Below are 22,552 nucleotides of genomic sequence, written 5' to 3' on the forward strand. Positions count from 1 at the left end.
ATGTGCTCAGTGACATGGGTTTGGGATAAGATGGAAAATAAGTTAGAAATGTAAAATGGTCCCTGGCTCTTCTATATGGTGCTTCTGGCATGAATATCTGCGAGTCACAATCATTTAAAATGTGCAAACAAACTTAAAGTTGCTACTTGAGATGCATTGGACTTGCTGCAAGAAACAGAAAATTTGACTAACACAGTGGTATGATCCATTAGGATATTTGGATATTCATTGTTTATTCAACAAAGGATTTAGAGATGGATGGCCCCTAGGGAAATGGGGCTGCTCAACAATTTCATAAAGGACCCAGGTTCTCCCAGCTTCCCAATTTGCTTTTCTTTGACCTGTTGCTTCTTGATCAAAGTGGCTCACACTGGCTAACATGCCCATTCCTAGCTGCAGAGGAAGCTGGGAAAGCAAATCTCTGTTTCGTTAAGCTTTTATAATAGAATTAAAATAGAGAAAGGAGTCAGAAGCACACTTTGGTAATCAATCAACAATGTCTGCCACACTGGGGGAAAATATTTGCATCATCTGTAAGAGTTAAAGATGTACAACTATACAAAGAATTTCTGTGTATTAAAGAGAAAGCGACATGCATACAACCTAGTGAAAAACTGAGTAAAATTAAGTAGTTGCCTTGAGATAAAATGGAAAGAGACACACATTATGAAAAGATTCAATCATAGTAGTTTTAAGGGAAATGAAATTTAAAAAAAGAGTAAGGTATTATTTTTACCAATCAGGTTGCTAAAAGTATAGTTTGACAATATCAGGTGTTGACAGGGACCCTCTTAAACTCTTGGCAGATAAAATAAATTGACAAAACTTTTCTGGAGCATAATTTGACAGTATATCTGCATATCCACCAAATTTCATTTATGGTTCTACTTGTTGCTATCTTAAATGTTAACATTTGTACTTAAATATTAATGTTTATACTTAAGGATGTTTAAGGATATTAATTGCAGTATTGTCTAAACAGCAAAAAATTGTGGGGAAACCCCCTATGTTTCCGATGGTGGAAGAATTGTTTATGTATCCATCGTTCAGACAACTATGCAACTTACTGAGAATACGTTAGATTCATATGTTATGTCACGGGAAAAAAACTCAGAAATATATAAAAATTGTGATGTCCCATATGCAATCTACATGCATCATATAATATCACAACTCTAGGTAATATTTTCTATAGATATATATATATACACATGCATAAAATGCAATTTTATAATTGTATTTAAAAAGTCTGGAAGATAAGCCACCAACTGATATTGGGGAGAGAAATGAATTAATATGGTTAAAAAACAAGCTGAAAGAAACCTTAAAGATCATCTGATCCAGTCTTTTCCCAACTGACGCATGCCGATGTTACACAAAATGATTTTCAATAGTCACTAACATAGCAGGAAATAAATTGGAATCACATAGTGAGAAAGCTGTTGTATTTTCAGTGGTCTTTGTATCCTTCTGCTCAGGTGAAAGTGATATTCTCATTCTGGTGCCCATGTGACGATTCTAATACTTATTGATCTCCGTTTTTAACAAAGAGCGAAACTGTGGGTCAATAACTCCAATAAGAAAAAAAATTAGCTAAATTTAATAGCATGTATAGTATACCTTTACGGTTACCTTCTATTTTTAGCAAGAAATACTTTTTTTCTCATTTGCTCATTTGCTATAGTGGTATAATATTGGCTTTAAAAATTGATTTAAGTGAAATTAAAATATTCAAAGATTATATATGCCTAGCTATATTTACACTCATATATACAAGGAATGTATATTTGCAAAGAATACATATACATGTATTTATTATGTGTGTACATATATCTATATAAAGAAAAATGCATTAAATGATAGTGGAGATGGTGCATAAATATGGCAAAAATCTTGAGGGGAAATGCAAATAACTGAAGTTACAGAAAGACTAACCTAATTAGCTTTTTACAATGTCATAAAGAAAATTAAATGGTTACTATTTTCACGTGCTTTTTACAGTTTAATTAAATCATTTAATCCAAAGTTGTGGTATAAGCCATACAGTTTTAGAATAGTGGTATATTTTATTATTTGTATCCATCAGTAGCTATAGTCTTACATCACTAAATTTTTAAAATCCTATAATTTTTTTAAAACTTGAAAGGATTTGGCATCGAAAGTTTGTTCAAACTATGAAATCCTTGGCAGGAAGAGCTGGGTCTGGGCGGCAAGTTTCCAGTTAAGGATCAAGATGAACATATATCATTACACAACGTTTTGGCCTTTATACAAAATAAGAATTACATAATCCATATTATTAAGGACAATGGATGAAATTGACTGCTTTAAGATGTGTCTTTGTGCTAATACTTAATATCTGTTTGCCAGGGTGGTCCAGGACTCAGAGGACCAAAGGGCCAGCAAGGTGAACAGGGTCCAAAGGTAATATTCTCTTCTCTCTCTCTCTCTCTCTCTCTCTCTCTCTCTCTCTCTCTCTCTCTCTCTCTCTCTCTCACACACACACACACACACACACACACACACACAACTAAGCATAATATAATTTTGGAGTTGAGTACTATTCACCTTTTTCAATCTAAAGATCCTTACATTTTTATGAACGTTGTGTCTAAGCCTCTCCCCTTAAGGACTTGCCTTTTTTCATCAAAAAGAATATTTAATAACTTAGTGAAAAGAATGGTTTCTGGGTCAGGAATGGTTTAGTCTCCCAGATAGTTCTCTCCTATGTTTGTGTCTTCCTTGATCTGCCACACACACACACAAAACATGTCTTTAGGAGAACACTGAGTCCGAGGTAGTTTCTCAGGTGGTACCTTCTTCCTTCTTTCTTTCCACTCCGTATAATAAAACACACAGCTCAATTTTCCATGCTCACTGCCCAAGGCCACCCAGCGTAGTGGTTCAGGCTATACACTGTACAAACGCAACCAACAAGAGGACCAGACTATGCCAAGCCTTGTCAAAGCACATGTATTCCTATTTGCACAAAGGCGCCCTAAACGATGGCATGAACCCAGCCACCGAGTTCAGGCTTCACCATCTTCTGTCTGGCTTCTGGGAAATCTTCTAACTGGTCTCCTGGCTCCAGTGGCTTGGTTTCTTGATTAATTCTTCACACCTACCCCCAGATTCATTCCTTTAAAGTTATGCTGGGTCACATCACACTCTCAAAACCTACAATCGTATGTGTTTTGCCTTGAGAATACAATTCACCCTCCTTGGCATGGGATTCAAGCCCTTTCATAATTCGACTCCCTGTCTCATTTTCATTGTGTTGTTCCACCTGATCTCTCCATCCACCTTGTTTCAATGTGGTTGCTTATTAAATTTACATAGTCGTTCTTTGAAAAGACAACATTGCCAGGTTTAAAAAAAAAATAAAATTGGAAACAAGGAAGCAAGGTAGGAGAGAATGTGGGAGAAAAAGAAGTCAATGAAAGAAGGTGGAAGATAATTCATCATGTACTAGCCAACTCAAAACTCAGACCAGAAGACATCTCCTTTTTTCATTTGTTTTATTTTCTGAGATTGTGACACATTTCGCAGGCACAGACTTCACGTATCTTACTTGGGTTCATCTCTTATGTGCTACAACGAAGGCCGGGGGTTTGAAAGCTTCTTCTCAGACAATGATACACTGTGTCTTCCTCGGTTTTACCCAAGGGCAGTGCCCATAAGCTCCTGTAAATTCTGGCTCACTCCTCCCTACACCTCTAAAATCATGATCCTATTGTTTCTCTAACCTTCTCACTGAATGATGGTTCTGATCGTGAAGACATAGTAGGAGTTCATAGATGTTTGATATCTCAAGGTTTACCCCTTTTCTTTCATAATCCATTCCCATAGGACGACTACTGAGGTGGTTATTTCCGTGTGGTGATTTTGATGAATCACAGCTGCAAGTATGTAGTGGTTTCAGGAAAAAATCTTGTTGGACAAAGGAAGCTCACATGTCTATCAATGTGGACAGTGTAGGAACAGATCAACTATATTTTCCAAATGGGAAGCCCCAGTATGTATTGATTTTTTATTCTGTGGCTTTGTCTTTCAGTTGCCACAAATAAATAATAATAGTTGAAAAGCTCAAAGCAGCCCTATCTCTGTTCTCTCCTGATCATTTTTGTGTCTTACTTTACAGAATAAAATGAGACCACCTATTTTCTGCCCTTCTACTCCATTCTGAATTCCTCAGTAATATACAAATGATATATTATTAAACTATTATAAATATTAAGTAATATTTGTAATTCACCCCTATGTCTCCTCCATCGTATTTTTTAAAAAATCTGCTATCCCTCTCTGCCATCCTCTTACAACATGTTTATTATAAGACTAGTTTTTTTTCAGTGCTTCTACCTCCTCACCTCCAAAATAATTCATTTTTTGGTACATAAATATTCAGAGTACCTTTATTTGAAGTTACAAAAGAACTGGAAACAATCCCAATATCCATCAAAAGGAAAATGAACACGCAATTTTCTGTACATCCATGCAGTGGAAACTACTCAGCAATCAAAAGGAACATACTACTGAAACATGCCACAACATAGACGAACCTCAAAAACACTGCCATGTGAAAGAAGCAAGAAACACAGGCGCACACAGTGTAAAATTCCATTTCTGTACACCCCAAATCATTCGTAACCCACAGACAATTAATTTCTGTTCTTCCAGAAGTCGTGTAAAATTGCTCTTATTCAATTCATCAATGATATCCTTATTCCCAAATTGTGGCTGTGGTTTAATTTTTATCATACTTGAGATCTCTACCGCACTTCACATGACTGTCACCTCTCTATTTGAACTTTTCTCCTCTTTTGGCCTTTCCTATACCACTCTCCCACTCCATTTTCATTTTCTTCCTAATTCTTAGGCTTTTTCATTTTGGATTATTTTCCAGGCTTCTTTCTGTCCCTTTCCTTTGTACACGATTGTCATTTCATCTCTATCCATTTCCTCTTTCACTCTCTCAAGAATCTCTTTAATAACCTCACCCACAAACAAGTCTTCAGCTACTCCACAATCCATCCCAGCTCAGACCTCTGTTGATCCCTAAACAACTAGACACTTCCATATGGTTATCCCCATACACTTAAAACACCAGGTCTCAGGGTACACTCATTGTTTGCCCCCGCCTTACACCATTTTGCTTTTTCTTCTGTATGGACTATCTCAAGTAATGAATGCATCCATCATTTAACATGATAGCCACGGGCTGGAAGTCTTAATTTATTTAAAAAAAGAAGAAAAAAAGCTTTTGTTGGAGTCACCAAATGAGAGAAGAAGGAAGAAGACGAGGCTGAGGATAAGTAGGTGTCCTGGGTCTCAGGTTACTGAGATGTGTCGTTTTAGCCAAACCACAACAAGTTCCAGACTATAGAAGTTAAGAGTTGCTAAAGTGAAAGGAATGTCTTATCCTGAGAAGAAAGGAAATTAAACAATGTTGAGGCTAGGGCAGATCCTTCCGTGGACGCTGAAGAGGCATAGTATGATGGCAGGCTCATGATGAGGAAGGAAATGGAGGCTTGCTGCAAAGTCTTTAATAAATGCAGAGGAATGCCCCTGAGGTGGGTGGTTGGCAGTGGTGAAGGTGGAGAAAATGTAGTTCAGCTGGACGGTGTGAGCCCTCACAAACCAGGAGGGTGGTCTCGAAGCACCACCTTTTGAATTTGTGATGGAGTGTGGGAGGTCTAGTAACTCACATAATTGGCATAGCGTTCTTATTTATGGAAGAGAAAAATATAAAGTTGCAGCAATCCCTGTGTGTTTACTCTTTTGGTTTACTGATGACATTTTTGCCTGGGAGGTGAATCATGTGAGGTTTGGTGTCTTGTTATTCTATGAATGTTTCACATCTTAAGAAAAATTATTTGAGGAGATACATTTATAATAAGTGCCCTCAGCTGAAATATCTTCTCGGTACCAGAGGGTCTAACTTACCTCTGGGATGATTTTCCTCTCTTGTCTTCCAGGGACCAGATGGCCCTCGGGGTGAAACAGGCCCTCCAGGACCTCAGGGTCCCCCTGGACCTCAAGGACCAAGTGGTCTGTCCATTCAAGGAATGCCTGTGAGTGTGTGTCAACTTTCAGATGGGTTTTATTGTTGTCACTTCTCCATGAGTTATAAAGAATGAACTATCTTCTGTGCCTTCATAATGAGCCGCATCCTCTAGCACATAAGAACTGAAAAATAAAAGTAAAGATTGAGAGTTCATTCATTAGCCAATGTTTTGTTCAATGATGGGATCTTTTACAAGCACATATAGGCCTAAGAAGTAGGTATGTCCATAAGCAATTTATCTATAGCAAAAAAAAAAAAAAAAACAAAAAAAAACAGGGCTTGACAAGTATTGCCCTTTTTCTTGTTGGACTAAGTCCTTAATGGATGTGATAAAATCTAGAAAGTAACAAACGTTATACAAATTTAAGTTATTCATTATGTATTTGTAGTGATTGTAGATATACAGTCATGAAAGCCTTTTATTTATAATCTTTATATCAATGGGCATCAAAGTGCAATGCACTTAGTATGCATTTTAGGTTATAAATGGTGTGCTTTTTACAGTCTCATTTCTTTGTAAAAGCTGTGTGTACCATTGGACACAAATTTATTTCCAGTCACTGATTTTCATTAATCTTACCACAGAGACCTAGATTTATAAAAATAAAACCAATCTTTGTAATAAATATTTGAAGCAAACAGATCCTTTTAAGCCGTTTTTAGCAATCTGTGCATATGATATATCTCCCTAGCTAAGAAGTTTTCTTTTCCAGAGTTATTTTCACATTTTAGAAAGCATTAATCTGCCAATTTGTACCATTACTACTACTAAAAATAAGCATTTGTTGAGGTCTTGCTACCTGCCAGTTTCTATGTTTGCTTATCCATTCTTATAAATTTCTAGCCAAAGCAAAACAAAATCTATATGGATAATGGTTTGAAAACGCTAAACTGTAAATAATATTGAAATGTTATATTATAGGCTTAGCCATATCAGACTGTATATTCTGTGTTTAAATTCTTCTGATATATAAACGTTCAACTCCGTAGGAATGTTTACTTAAGTGGGATAGCATATGTGAGAAGTGAAATATGCTGTATTTGGATGTTAGTGGGAAAGTAATTTAATGTTGAAAAAGTTAGAACCGTCTGTGGAGAAAAAAGCTAAGAATCAACCTATGTGAACTTAACCCCATGTACTTTTGGATATTCAGGGAATACCAGGCGAAAAAGGAGAGAAAGGAGAGACTGGTCTTCCTGGCCCACAGGTATTATTTCTGTTTTTGTAGTCTATTGCTCTCAGCCCTAGAGTTTTGCCAAGGGGAAGAAGACGGTAGCTCCTGAAGTCAGCTGGAAGCTTGGCCATAAGTGGTTTAGCTCTTAAAGGTGGTTAGTCGTCTCTATTCATTTACGTTAAGCCCGCTCTGAAGGTTACTAATAGTCTCAAGGTGAGCCCTGGTAGGTGACATTCCTTTCCTGTGAAAAACTTCTGGGTTCTGAATTCTCCCTCATGAAGTCCTCACCTTTTTGCTATTAGGTTTGTTTGGAGGCCTTGATCTGTTTCAGGGAAGCTGGGTGAGAGGGTAACTTACATGCGTGAATCTGACTCTTCCTGTCTTTGCTGTCCCTAGGGTATTCCAGGAGGTATTGGTTCACCAGGACGCGATGGCTCGCCAGGCCAGAGGGTAAGAACTCGCCCAAAGGTGATTGTTAGTACAGTGGATTTCTCATTTGCTTTTGACAGATTTCTGTGCAAGGAAGTCAGACCAGGTGTTCTTGTTCATTTGTTTGTTTTCTTTTTCCTCCAATCTACATTCTATCTATCCTTCATCTATTTCCCTTCACTAACATCTATGTCCATTATTTTCATCAAAACATGGAAACTTTCATCAAACCTTCCCAAATTAGCAACACCTGTTTCTGAACAGTCCCATAACCTGAATACACTGCACTGAATGGTATGCATTAGTTTAGTAGATTTTCCAGTTTTTTCTAATTCTCAAGGCACAAACTGAAAGGAAATCAAGAATCCTATGAGTCAAAATCTAAGTATTATGATGATCTGCACTATTCTCCATTTATTTAATGTATGTCAACTACTTTTTTAACCTGTTCAAGTGGACAGTGGTGAAAGAAATTGTAAGGATGGTTAGGAGAGGGATGACGTAACATCTAGTGTTTGTTGAATCAACATCTTCACTGGGCCAGGTTTGAGGTTGTTGTCCTCAAAGCGTTTATAGCTGATTGGGAGGAGATATCACCAAGTGAGGATTATAACACATGCTATGACGTGGGTATTTACAGAGACCTGTGGGAGCACAAAGGACAGATAACTCAGCCAGATTTGGAGGGTTGGGGAGGGCTTCCCAGAGGAGGCATCATCAAGGCGGAGTCTCGACGAAGAGACAGAAATTAGCCAGTTGCACACGGAAAGGAAAGCTATTGCAATCAGCGAGAATGACATACACAGCGGAATAGAGATGAAGAGAAGGGGGTTCATTTCCACTGTCACCCAGAGTTCAGTATGGCTGGAGATTAGAGTGCATTGTGTGCTTGTGTGTACATGTGTGTACATGTGTGTGCACACATGTACATACACTTAGGTATAGAGAAATTGTCAAGAGATGAAGCTGGAGAAGTAAACACAAATTCACTTAAATCATCTTTTTTTCAGACTAAGGATTTTGAGCTTTAACAGGAAGGCAATAGGAAGTCGCTACATTTTTAACAAGGGAGGGAGAAGCCGATCTGCCCTGAACTATCACGTTGTAGACATGTGAGCAGCTCCATAGTGTCCCTCAAGACTGAATAATATGGAGCGGCATCCACTTAGATCCAATCCAGTGAAGGACAACACATTGGACATTCAGTTGTATCTTGGGTATAAGTTCACGCGTTTAAAAAACGATTGGCTGGAAAACTTACTTCTCTACTCAAACAAGGCCTGCCTTTAGGTCAGGGTAGTTATATCATTCAAGAATAAGGAGATTATTTTTTTCTATAGGAATGTAGGTGTGGGACCTTAAATTCTTTCCATGCTCTTTTTTTTTTTTACACCAAACTTTCATTTGCTTAAAATCTCAGTTTAATCTCTGTCCATCAAATGGAATTACCCAGTGTACAAAGCATGGCCAGGTGAATGCATTTAAAGGAGGCGTTCTCTGAAAGTTAGATTTATGTAGGCTTCTTGTACATGTGGAAGGACTGTCTAGAAGTATTTATATGTTTTGGCAAAGAGCTTAGGCTAAGATCCTGTGTGGTTACACACCTAGATATTTTTGTGATTCCTGAAGCTCTGAAAACGGCCATGCTACTGATTTGGTTCAGTGAATTTACTTGATTTATCTGTGCAAGGAGTCCAGTCTTGGCAAAGAACTCCCAATTCAAACACATTAGATTAGTGTTGGGATAGTTTGGTTTTGGAATACTTTTTTTAAAAAAACCAATATACCAGCACAGACTTTTTATAAATATTTTGCTATTCCTCCAAACATTTTTTTCTTTTATAATATGAAAAGGCTTAGAGCCATAATAAAGTGATAAGATATCTGTCCATGGATTTTATTTTCCTCTCTCCTTCAATGTGGATGTAAAACTTTCAGAGTATGTCCAATTCCCACTTCGAAAAATTCTTGCTTTTTAAAACTGGTTTTCAGAGGATACACATTCTTTATAGGGCCGTGTTAAAAAACAAACAAACCAAAAAAAACACAAAGATTGTGGGACTCCTGTGACCGTTGTTTTTTTAGAATAGAAGGCAACACTATTCCCGTGTACAACTCTTAGGGGTGCCATTTATACAGAGTAAAAGACCAGGGTCCCCTAGAATTGTGTAATATGGCTGTCCTGCTTGAAGGAAGGATCATGTATATAGTTTTTAATATCTTAGTATCTTATGTAATAACAAATCGAGCACATATCTTAATTGAGTACATACTATGTGCCATGTACTATTCTCAGCCAGGAGATCCATGTCCATTACTGCCTCCATAATGGAAAGATCCAGAAAAGAAAAGATGTTCAATATCTCACGGAGGTAATTTGTAGACCTGGAGGAGGTGGAAATATGGGATGGTGTTAGGAGCATGACTCTTGCCACCAGGTCAGGAAAACAAATGGGTCTTCCTCAGAGACAGTCGAGCAGGAAGAAAGGTGGGTGAAAACAGTTCTTTCGGTGGCTCTGGTCTGTTTAGTCAAATATCTGAGGACTTAAGGAAAGTGAAAGGTTTAAAACAATTAGATAGTTACTCAGCGGGATTGTCAAGTAGGAGGTCCAGGACTGTCTTATGTGGTGATGGAGACAGGTCTAGGACATGGAGCAGCTTCACTGAGGGCCAGATCCTTCTGGGGCAGCAGGAATGTCTAGGTCTCTGAGGTTAGGCAGTGGCAGAGAGGTTGCCGAAAGGGTACTAAGGACAAACACTGATGACTATTCCTGCTCTGCCTCTGGCCATCCTAAAAGGCAAACCTGCAATCAGATGGTAACAACTGCGACACAGAACACACTGAGAGCAAGCACGGTGAATGATGAGACTGATGCTGAAATGCCTGAGAAGCCACTTTCAGAAAACTGCCCAGGGCAGCTTGACTGTCCTCGGAATCAGGAAGCAGAAATAGTGTGTCTTTAATCTAACCACTTCAATGACTTACAGTTATTGTGTTCTCATTTCCTCCGATCCTGAGGGTGTAAAGCCTCCTGTAGTCACAGAAGGAGGGAGCCGGGATAAATCTGTGTTGTCACTGTCCAGTCAGTGCTTCTAGCTCCTTGGGGAGTCTCAGGGAGGTGAGCAGTGGTAGGCTATTCCTTACTGTACATTCTTCTTTCCTTTTAATCTTTGTCGTCTCTTATTGACAGTTATCAGCTGACCCATAGTATCGTATGATGTGATAAATGTTTATTGTTTAAACAGAGCAAAGAACCCATCATCCAACGCTAGCACTGTCACCTTGACTATTAGTTTAGGGAAAGGTTAGCCCCTCTTCCCTGGAGCTTGTGCCTCTTGATTTAGTCTGAAAGGAGGGACAGCCTCGCAGAGAATAAAAAAGGAGAAGATTAAACCTCTCCAAACAGGGAACATGTTTTGTAATGTTTCTGGCTTATTCTGGCTTTTCCCAGGAGGATCTTTGACTCTTAGAGGCAGCTGATATTCCATCCTGGGCCTGAGTCCATGGCAAGTCCAGTAAAAGTTGGACTTGTTCGTTGACCACGTCTCAGCCTCTTGCTGGGAAGGCAATAGAACACAAGGAAGGGCCACATTTTATAAAGCAGCAGGGAAAGTTCAGCTTTAACAGCTGAATGCCTTTAGACATCCAGCTTTCATTCTGAGCCATTCTAACCAACCTCCTTCTCATCTCGTCTTTCTTTTCCATGATAAATCTCGCCATCCCCTCTCACCTCTTTTCTTGGTGTATGTGACTCCACGCTTTACCTGTGATCTTTGATATCCTCTGTTGTAAGATGGATTTCTCAGCCTCCATCCTGGACATCCTGGTGGTCCTTAGAAAAATTGGGAAGAACAGTCAAGACATGAATGATACGCATAAGAACTTAGAGAGAACACTGAAAAAGAAAGAAAAGAAAAAGGCAACCTCTCTTCTAGGTCTGACACTCGCATTCAAGACCACCAGCCCTCTGTCAAGCACGCCAAATGGAAACTTTAAAAAACAGTTTTATTTTTCAGTTCTTAGTATGGTTATATAAAAAGTCAGAGACCAGAAATAAAAATGATATGGAGATACATATTTTCTGGCATCTGGAAGACCGTAATTCTTCTGTGGTACAGAGGGTATTCGTCATTTAAATTCCAAGTAAACTTAATTAAATTGCTTCCTTTCCCCAGGTTACTCCTCCCTGTATCTTCATGCTATTGCCATAACCACAGCCTTTTTTTCTGATCTATAAAAGATGAAATGCTGTGTTTTTAAAAACATACACACACACACACACACACACACACACACACACACACAAACACGAAAAAACCTTCCACATATGAATTCTGCAGAACTTGTGAGGTTAGGAGAAGCAGGATGGCCCGGGTTGAATATCCTAGACTTAGACTGTTAGCCAGACCTGAGTTTGAACCCTAACCATATGACATTGAGCCAGTTACTTAATATTTCCAACCCTCACTTTCCTCATCTGTGAAGTGGAAAAAATAATATTTGACTCTGTGGAGTCGTTTTGGGAATTCATTCATATAAAGAATTTCTATATAAAAAATTCAATATTAGCTGATATTAGTACTCACTGTTTTTAATGTAAACCTAATGAGTCAAGACAGTATAATATTTTATAATGCCTGTACTTGACATATTAAGACGCCTTAGAAGATTTTAAAGAACTATAAAAATAGTCTAAAGGAAAAGCAAGTAGTTTATTGTTGGTGTTTAATTTTCTTGGATTCCGTATTGAAAGGACACTTGGAACATGCTTTTTATGTGTGTTTGATGTATACAAAGGCTATATTTGTGATGAATGTCCCATTTCATCAAAGTGAGTTGGATTTAAAATGTACTTGAGAAATTGAACTTGTGTCAACTATCTGGATTTAATTCCTATCATAATGTTAAACAGTGATGAGAGATTCATCTGAAGAATATTTTGTTAAATAGTAAGATTTTTGATAATTACTCCCTTGAGTATCTTCCTCCTTCAGAAGAGGAATTATAATGTACCACCCCAAAGCTAGTGGAGAGGATTTGATTTTCTTCTCTGTGGGTCTAGATGGGTTTTTACAAAACTACAGGAGAATATTCTCATGGTCAACCACAGTGCTGATAGTATATGCAATCGGGACACGGCAGATTATTTGAATAAAAATAGCAGCAACTACTATTATTCATTACTGACAAAATGCAGGTGCTTTCCAAATCTTCTATTCTCTAATCCTGAGAATAACCTCGAATGCTAGCCACCGTTACTCCATTTTACAGATGAAGAATTGGGAGCCCAGGCAGTAGACATACTTGAACAATCTCACTCAGCCAGTAAGTGTTGGAGCCGGGATTATAATCTCTCTCTTTGGCTCCACCACTGTCCTCGTTCTTGTAAAATTGCATTCACAAATAGCACGGTGGGATTTTGTCAACGTAAAAAAGTCTTCCATAAAGATATTTAACAAGCAGGACCCAATCCCTGGAGATGTCTCACCTGGCGTGTTTGGGAAGAACGAACCCAGTTTGGGTTACTTTCTTGGGGATATAGAAGTTGATGTTTCACACTTAAGAATATATTTCTTTGATTACATTACAACTTTACTTGAATACTGGCACATAAGGGCACATCTGAGGAGAGAACCATTACTTAGGGAGTTAGTTTCGTGTTATTACTGGCCGTAAAGACACGTCTATTGGGGTACAGGGTACAAATATCTGCCTTACACATTCTGATTCTAACACTATCCTGCAGGGTCAGGCCAGACATTTTTATATATGTAAACCATCAGTTCCACACCTTAAGTGATTGGGTTGTTGTTTTGTGTTTTGCTTTGTGTTTTTTGTTTGTTTTAATATACAGATTCCTGGGCTTCAATCTCAGAGATTCAGATACAAAAGGTCTTAGGCATGACTTAGGAATGTATAGTTCTAAAAAGCTTAATGATTCTGATAGCTAGGTTTTAGAAACACTGGGTAGTGTATTGTGTTAGGCCTATTTTATGTTAAAGTACTTTCTTGGGTAGACTATTGCTGGTGTTTTTTGTTTTAATTCACTGAAGTCATCACTGCAGGTTCCTAAAAATACACATTTATATTTATACATATACATTTAAATTATATATATAAATATGTACATATGAAAAATAGTGTGTTGTATAGATATAATATGTAAATATGTGTGTGCATACAATAGATACATATATGTATATAATATACGTATACACATATTTACATACATACATAAACTTGTATTTATGTGTTTATCATTGAAAATTCCTCAGTGGGACTCAACATGGTATCACACATAAGGATTGATCTTGGATCTCTAGCTTTGACCAGTGTTTACAGAATCTGTGGCTTTTTGCTAGTTGGCCTCTTAACCTGGTGGTTGGTCTTAATCCTTTGCTGCAAGTAGCAGCCTTATTTCTTATGGCTGACTGCCACATTGGTGTACCCACTGTGGCTCACAGCAGTCCAGAGCCATGCCACCCGGTTGAAATTGTGCATCAGGAGTTTCTACAAGTATTTCTCTAGCCGTCACTGCTTGAGTTTGGTCTGTTTCAGCAAATTCATTAGATGCCAGCTGCTTAGAGACTCCACTATACCCAAGAGTGTAGCATCAGTCAAAGGACCTTAACAATTGGTGTTTCAGAATCTTCAGGTTAGTTTCCGTGGCCCGCCATTGTGGGCTTCAAAGAAGGATGGATGATGAATATCATAGTTGAGTCACTAGTTCTGAGTGTTATTTCTAGTAGCTAATAAACATCTATATTGTAGCATCTGACTTTAATTTCAGTAAAATACCACTTGTGAGTACATCAGTTTCATCCTTTAGACACCATACGCATACTGCCTAGAAATTACAAACTTTTTAAGAGCCTACTGAAAATGCTTATGACCAGAAAATATATATATATATATATATATATATATATATATATATATATATATATATATTTGCTCTAGAGTATGGAAAAGAAAACTGAAAAATGGAAATTAATGTTTAATTAAATTTCTATAAAACGGTGTGCTTTGCCAATTTTAGCCATAGTTAAATTTAGTATTTGTTTGATAATTAGTGATTTTGAAAGCAAATTTTAGGGTAGAATTCCTTTAGCTGATGGATTGGAGCCAACCATAACTAAATAAATAGCTCATAGCCAAATGTTTTCAAAAACAAATTAGAAAAACCTTGTCAAATTTTTATAGCAAAAATTATTTTTAATGTGGGTTGTGGGTACATATTAATATTTCGAGGTGGGAATCCCAAAAAGGAAAAAGGCCTGGAGCTACTCCTGTTATAAAACGTCCCTGTTTGTGGGTGGCTCATTTCATGCACTTTAAAAAATGTGTTTGTCAGCATAAGTGAATTCCCACATTATGCTTATCATTTAATCTTCTGTTTCCAAATATTCATTCTTCATTGCTTAATTAAGGGTTTCTGAGGGCGCTTAATCCACAAACACACATCTTCTCAGATTGGCTTCCTGATATAAAATGGACAATTTACAGGTAGAGAAATGTTTTGGGAAATGCAAACACATTTTTAACGTAGAGGGTGGAAGACCATGTAAGTGAGTTTGCTTAAAGTTAAACTGAACTGCGAAGCTACAATTTGCCAGTTATTTTGCCCTGTAAAATGCAAACATTTTACAAAGGTTTTCTTTTCTCCAAGTTTGTTGCTTTTATATATATATACATACATACATATATATACACACACACACACACACACACATATATATATATATATACATATATATATATATATACTGTTGCTATTGCTGCTCACCCTGAGATAAAAAGATGAGAAAAGGAACCTGAGCCCCGCCTAAGAGTTGACTGGCATTCCAGGATGTGCTGTGACATGGATGCTTTGGCAGGGAGACTAATGCAATGGGCAAAGCATCCTGGATCCCTTGACTTAAACACCACCTCTCTTGTGAAACCATCCTTGTATCCCCATGCCTGGATTAGGTGTTCCCACATGTTCCCATGGAACTCTCCAGACCATCATCATAGCACATTGTCGTTTGTTTCAATTGTTGACTTTTCTCCACATTGTAAACTCCTTCAAAAGGGACTGTCTTGTTCATCACTGTCTACCCAAAATCTACAGAGTGCCCGTACATAGTAGGTCTGCAGATAATTTTTAATAATGTGAGAATGATGAGTAAAAACACTTAGAAGGTAAATTAGCCAGTGTAATTCAACAGTTAAAAAATAAAACTATCTACATGGCGAAAAATGTGAATTTTTTTATGTTCTAAGATTAGGAAGAAATTTGGGGGGAAAACATGGATTCAATGATGTTTCTAAAATGATATTAAGCCTAAGATCCTTTTAGTAAAAAGTAATGTGTAAAAAGGAAATTTTAATTTGGAATGAGGGAAACAGGTAAGTCACAGTAACCTTAAGAACACCTTTATTCTTGAGCTATTATATCGAAAAATACCCAATTGTTCATCACAGATCATGAAAGAAAGTGCTAGGGTCAAATGTACTGGAGAGGATATGGTTGGTACCCTGATCAGATCCCCTTTACCTAGCAGGTGTACTCCATCCCCCAGCTACCATAGGTGTTGACTGCTATCAACTCACAATTGCTCCTTCTACAGAGAATTGCTCTTGGAAATGCCATTTTGGTCCCAGTCAATGACTAACTGACGTAGGTGTATAAAACTTTATTCTGGGCCAATGCTGACATATCACCCACACTCCAGAGTTCCCGTGGGATCAGGCTGAGACCAAACTTCAGTCAAATCCAATTCTCTCCCAACTTCTTCCCTTGCCCTCTCCTGTTTCCTTTCACTACCTGAAAGGTTTCTCCCAAGAACCCTCCCTCTATAAATCACAGGCACGACATCTGGGTCTCCTTCCAGGAAACCACCCCTAAGATATTCACTGAAATGAAATTTCAGCTTCTGAGGATAAACAACTCCGGATGTCTTTCCTCCCTACTTGTGGAGCCTTCACCCTGCCCTATACATTTCCAGACTAATTACACCTGAGATTAATATTTATTTATTCAACATGAGAATCAGAGCACTTCCTCCAGGAGCCTCAATTTTATTCAAATTAAACATTTTATTGGTACCTATGTGCCAGCAATGTGCTAGGAAGGGGTTGGCAATGGAACAATGATTGAAACATCATAACTTCTACCATCGAAAAGAAAGACATCAATCTCAGCTCCCCAGGATGCTCTTTAGGTAGGAGAAGATAGAATGAAAAAAAATATCTAGTCTTTGGATATGACCACACTAAAATGCCAGCCTCTGTGCCAAATTTAGCTCCCATGTAAGAACATTTTTTCATCTTCCCTTCCAGATGACACACACGTGGTATCTATAAATCTACTGAATTCAGAGCTTTTCACAAGAGCATCCTTATGGTCCCACCATGGAGGAGAGTACTGACAGCTCATTGCCTTTTAAACTCCTTCCACAGGATTGCAAGCGGGGAGTAAATGTGTCATTTCCTGCTGATCTTCCTCTTTTAAGAAAGCATGTAATGGCTCGCCTCCTTCTGTGAATAAAATTGCCCCCACTTGTTTTTGAGATTTTTGCCCCCCTTCTGGGCACCACCTGGGAAAAAGTCGGGGGAGACTTCCTGCAGCAGTGCCGCACAGTTTGGATTTGGGACACTTGCGATGGCCATGTGTCATGTGTGGGCTTGTACATGGCTGCACACTTGTTCCCCATCCCGTGCTGAAAGAGTTTTACGGCAGGAAGCAAAAGCTGCCCTTTTAAACATGTCTCCTTAAATTGTTGAATATGTGTGCAGACTCCGTTTTTTTTTTCCCTTATGTAAACTTCACCTAGAAAATAAGTAGATTTTTAAAAATCGCCCGCCCCCCTTTTTTATGGTAAGGTCTCCTAACCTCTGTTAGTCTCAAGTTTTCTCGTTAATAACATGAGGGAGTTGGACTGGAAGAGTTCTAGAGTTTGTTTATCTTTCAAATATTCTGATTTTTGTATGTTCTTCTTCCTGGACATGGTGTATTTAATTCCATGTAAAATGATTTCTTTCAACTTCCATTAATATAAATTTTTTGTTGTCTAGCTACCAGATCCAAGGAAGGGTGTGTGTGTGTGTGACTGTCTCTGCAACTCTCTGACTTAATATATGTAACTGACTAACTGAAATTGCACAAGAGAAGTAGTAGTAAAAAGAAAAAAAACAACAAATAAACACTAGCTTGTATATTAGTATAGAATAGCTACTATAACAAACAATATGTTAACCCTAAATTAAAATGGTTTAATGCAATAAAATAAAAATTAAAAATTAAAAAGTGTATCCACAATCCAATGCTGTCAACAGGCAAGGTAAAGGAATAGAAATGTCCGATCTTTGTTCCATGTAATCATTTAGGGACTGACTTGGGGTCTTTCCATCTTGGGACACTCTCCTCTTCCACATGTGGCCTCTAAAGTTGCTACAGAAAAGGAACAGAAAGTGAAGGATTACCCATGGGAAATTTTTATGAGCCAGAACTGGACCTGTCCCCTTTCCATTGGCCAGAATTCAGCCCTATGGCTCCAGCATAATTGCTGGAACAGGAGACTGGGAAATATAGCCTCACAATGTGCCCAGGCAGAAAAGGAAAACCACAAATAGTTGGTGAACTCTAGAATTCTCTTCCTTATCTGGTTTAGGACTTGCTAGTATTTTAGCTTGAGAGCATGATGAAAGGATCTTGCTGACCAATGCTTTTCCTACATTCTAGTCTTACGCCCTCTTCATGCCACCTCTCATATTCTCTGTCCCAACTCGTGAACCATTTCCTTTTGTCTGGCCTCATCTTTACTCACTCTCTCTGTGATTTGACGTCTTGAAGTAGGAAGACGTCATGTGAATGTGGATGAGAAGCCTTAAGAAGGCTCACTTTTCTAATTGTAGAAAGAGAATTGGGAGAGGCCAGCAAGGAGGCTGGGAGAGGTTGGTCTGAGTTGGTTCAGGATGGGAATGGATTATTCCAACAGGAAACAAATGACAAAACGAAAAGTCCACTTCTCCATGTAATAGGAGTTGATATTTTGAACAAGATTTTATGAACGTATTATAAAATTTAGATTGAAGATCCTCTCTCATGTTTTGAAATGCATGGAAAAGACCAGCATTCACAATTAAGAACTATTACTATTTAAGAGCAAGTCATTGCAGCTGTTAAATATTTTTAACACTCACATAAAAATAACACACACACTCAGTAATGTACAAAGATATTTGTATAAAGAACAGCGTTTGCTTGCTGCTTTCCACTCTTGTAACATGGAATGAGAAACAAATATGTACCCATTTGTAAGCCCACGATGACACACATTCAACAAATCTGCCCAGCAGTCAAAACTGTGTAATTGCAGCCAGAAGTCCCCCCATATTCTCCTCCAAGCTGCCCGTGAAGAGTCATAGGATTTCAGATATTGTAATAATACTCCCAATTTGCAACATAGATTCCTGTAATAGGGATTCCCTCCCCAAAACTCTTTTAGGTCATGAAAAACATGAATCCATCCTTTTTGTCTGATCATTAATTACCAAGAATGGATCTCCTTTCTCCTTTGTTATACTTAGTTTAATAAAAATATTTTCTGGCAACAAGATTTTGCTTAAGTTTGTGTACCATTTCTTACACCTGAAATTCTTACACTGGACAATTTCATAGAGCCAATAGACACAAAAGTCTTGCCAAGAACAATTCTCATGAAGAGTTTAAAAGCAGTGAATCCCTGGAAGTTCAGAGCAAATGACAGGACTTGGCCCCCAGTGTTAAATGTTAGGTACATCTCTTCTGAAAGTCATATAAAGCAACCAACACACTGTGTTTCTTTTCCCCAGGGCTTTCCTGGGAAAGATGGATCCTCTGGCCCTCCAGGACCACCAGGACCAATTGTAAGTATTTCCAGAAACTACTGGGATTCTGCTTTAAAGTATTTTATTTCTTTTGAGGGATTTTCTTTTACCAGACATTTCACCTAGGCAGCCATCTTTGCTATAGTGTAACAATTCACCCTTTGGGAAAAAAAACTCTTCCTAAAACATGCTTTAAAAATAATATGTCCATATGGCTTGACCATTCTATCTCCGAGCGACTTTGCCATAAGATCACCTGCATTGATATAGTTTTTATTAGACACGGATAAGGCTTGAATTTGAAAGAACTACACCTGACTGGTAGTGTGGCAACTTCTCAAAAACAAAACAAAAAAAGTCTTCCCTACTCATTTGGTAGTTGGGAGGGACCAGAAATGGGCAATGAATCCTAAAGTCTTGGTGGTGAAGGGGAGGGGAGCTATCCCTGTGTGTGTGTGTGATTTTCCTCTTTGAGAGCTGGCGGTCTTCAATGAGAATGAGGAAATCCTCACCTTTGCTTCATCTTCCTGCCTCTCTACTAGGGCATTCCTGGAGCTCCCGGAGTCCCAGGGGTCACAGGAAGTGTGGGACCCCAAGGTGCCCTGGGACCGCCTGTGAGTATGCAGCAGTAGCCAGTCTGGGTAATTAGTGTTTCAATGTACCAGCACCTCTGTTGGTCAAAAATGTTTATTCAATGTTAGACGCTGTGGGAATCTACAAAGGAAAACAAAGAAGCTCCTAGGATAAAGATAAAGATATATATGCATATGTGTTTCCATTGTTTGTTATTCTGTATTTGGCTAAGTGAACTCAATGCCATTATTACAGGGATTGGGTACAAAAGTTGTGTGTTCATTAGACCTGTCTCCTGGATAAGAAAAGTTCTGAGAAAGTCAAGGGTAAGTGAAAGTGAGAATGGGAATAGGTTTTCCTTTTTTAAGCTCTACAAGAAAGGCAGAATTTCCCGTTAAAACATACTCACATATAAGAGATTCATATAAGAGAATCAGGGTGTTTGAATAAAAGCACAGTGGATGGAACTAATTATCTCCCACTTTGCTTCTAATCTCTTAAATTGGTGTTTAAATATGATCAGTGGGCGCAGGAAGAGTAGGATGGGGGGAGAAACAGATGAGCAGATCTGGGCCTGTTTCCTCATCTGTAAAACAAGGCAGTTCCATTGCATGACCTCCAAAGCCACATTTGCCATCTTCTGTGACTCACAAGTTTTTCCTTCTAGGTGTAGGTGTTAGTCAGCATTCTGATATTATCTGTGACATACTCAGTCTGTATCCATAAACTAAAATAACCGAGATAGATCAATGTCTATACTACTGCCAGCGTGCTAAGAATTTGTGGAACAGTGAAATCTGAAGGGGGAAGGTAGGAGAGGTCAACGAATTAGATTTCTATTGCTGCTGTAACAAATTCCCACAATCTCAGCGGCTGAAATCAACACAAATGTATCTTAAAGTTCTATAAGTCAGAAGTCTGATGCGGCCCCCGCTGGGGTCAAGTCAAGGTGCTGGCATTTCCTTTTCTGGAGGTTCTAGGGAAGAATCTGTTTCCTTGTCTTTTCTAGCTTCTGAAGACGACCCAATTCCTTGGCTCATGGCCCACTTCCATCTTCAAAGCCAGCAATACTGCCTGTCTCTGAGCGTTCTGCCTGTCCCATCTCCCTCTGAACACAGCCCAAAAAGATTCTTAGCTTTTAGGGACTTAATATGATTCCATTGAGGCCATCCGATAGTCCTAGATAATCTCCCTATATAACCTCAAGATCCTTAACTAAGTCATACTTGCAAAGTCCCTTTCGTCACATAAGGTGATATATTCACAGATTCTGGGATTAGAGCATGAACACTTTTTGGGGGGGCCTTTATCTGCCTACCACAGTCAACAAGACATAACAGAAACATTGATTCTTATTCGGAAAGACACCTCTTTTCCTCTAGCTACCCAGTCATGTTACTCCTTATTTTTATAACTTACTTCAATAAAATTATTTCATCCTCAGTGTTCTTTTCTAAACTACGATTCATATGACGCATGTGCAGACACACAGAAGATATAAAAAATGCCTCCAGATTTCAGCAAACACACCCTAATTTGCGCACCCAAATAAATGTCTTCCTTAGGGCATTTGAGAATGCCCTCTTAGGGCATATAAGAATACACTTATTCCAAATACATTGTCATTGTTCAAAACACTTTTAGATCCGTTCTTTTCAAATCCAGCTGACAATGGGTCACAGAAGAAAATTGATTGCTTTATCTTCACACATTTTTGTTTTTAATCCAAGTATGGTCATGCACTGATACCAGCATGTGTGAACACATGCAAGCATGCACACACATACACACACATGCACACACACACACGCATGCATTCCTGTCACTGAAAACTTGTCTACTCATTGGATTCTAGGCTTTTTCTCACCAGAGAAAGAGATTATCTCTTATGCTACCAGTCTCCAGTCTGCTTGCCAGGATGTGCTCCTGGGAACAAGAGTTCCAGAATATGTCAGCAAGGCTCAGAGAGCAAGGGCTTCGAGTTAAAGGAGTGTCAGAGACAGTGTATATAAAATCTGTTTCCCAGAAAGTCATAAAAGATTTTAGGACATCAAAGGCTTTGAGGCATCCTGAAAGGAGACAAACAAACAAAAACTATTTAATTTGGTTAGACAGTGAACAAACGTATTTGTGCATGAGGTGGTCTTGTACGTTGCACTCTTACTGACATCTCCTAGAACTAATTGTCCTTAATCCAAGCTGGGTTGTTCCTGATCCAAAAGGGATGGGATGAGAAAGAAGAACAGGCTCTGGGGACCTCGAGTGGGGGCAGCGGGGTGCATGAGGGGTAGAGTGAGACATGGAATACCTTTGGGAAACAACCCTGCCCTGCGTATCCACCAGGCCTTTTGTAAACTCCGGAACAGACTCTAAATATGGAGCATGCAGAAATATCAATAAACGTTTTTCCAGAGGTAAAACACTTGCTAATCGTATTATCTTTGATTGTTTTGCATC

The 22,552-nt window shown here is 38.5% G+C and overlaps 1 protein-coding gene across 2 annotated transcripts in view; it reads left to right on the forward strand.

The window, feature by feature from the left end:
• Positions 1–22,552, forward strand: part of COL14A1 (collagen type XIV alpha 1 chain) — a 201,746-nt gene that overhangs the window by 148,878 nt on the left and 30,316 nt on the right. For both annotated transcript variants that reach the window (XM_033126918.1, XM_033126919.1), the window contains exons 37-42: positions 2,371–2,424; positions 5,976–6,071; positions 7,219–7,272; positions 7,636–7,689; positions 19,508–19,561; positions 20,065–20,136. In XM_033126918.1, coding sequence (XP_032982809.1) covers positions 2,371–2,424; positions 5,976–6,071; positions 7,219–7,272; positions 7,636–7,689; positions 19,508–19,561; positions 20,065–20,136 — 384 coding nt within the window. The remainder of the gene's footprint in view (positions 1–2,370; positions 2,425–5,975; positions 6,072–7,218; positions 7,273–7,635; positions 7,690–19,507; positions 19,562–20,064; positions 20,137–22,552) is intronic.

This window comes from Rhinolophus ferrumequinum, chromosome 14 (assembly GCF_004115265.2).
Source record: "Rhinolophus ferrumequinum isolate MPI-CBG mRhiFer1 chromosome 14, mRhiFer1_v1.p, whole genome shotgun sequence".
In the NCBI taxonomy this organism is placed as follows: domain Eukaryota; kingdom Metazoa; phylum Chordata; class Mammalia; order Chiroptera; family Rhinolophidae; genus Rhinolophus; species Rhinolophus ferrumequinum.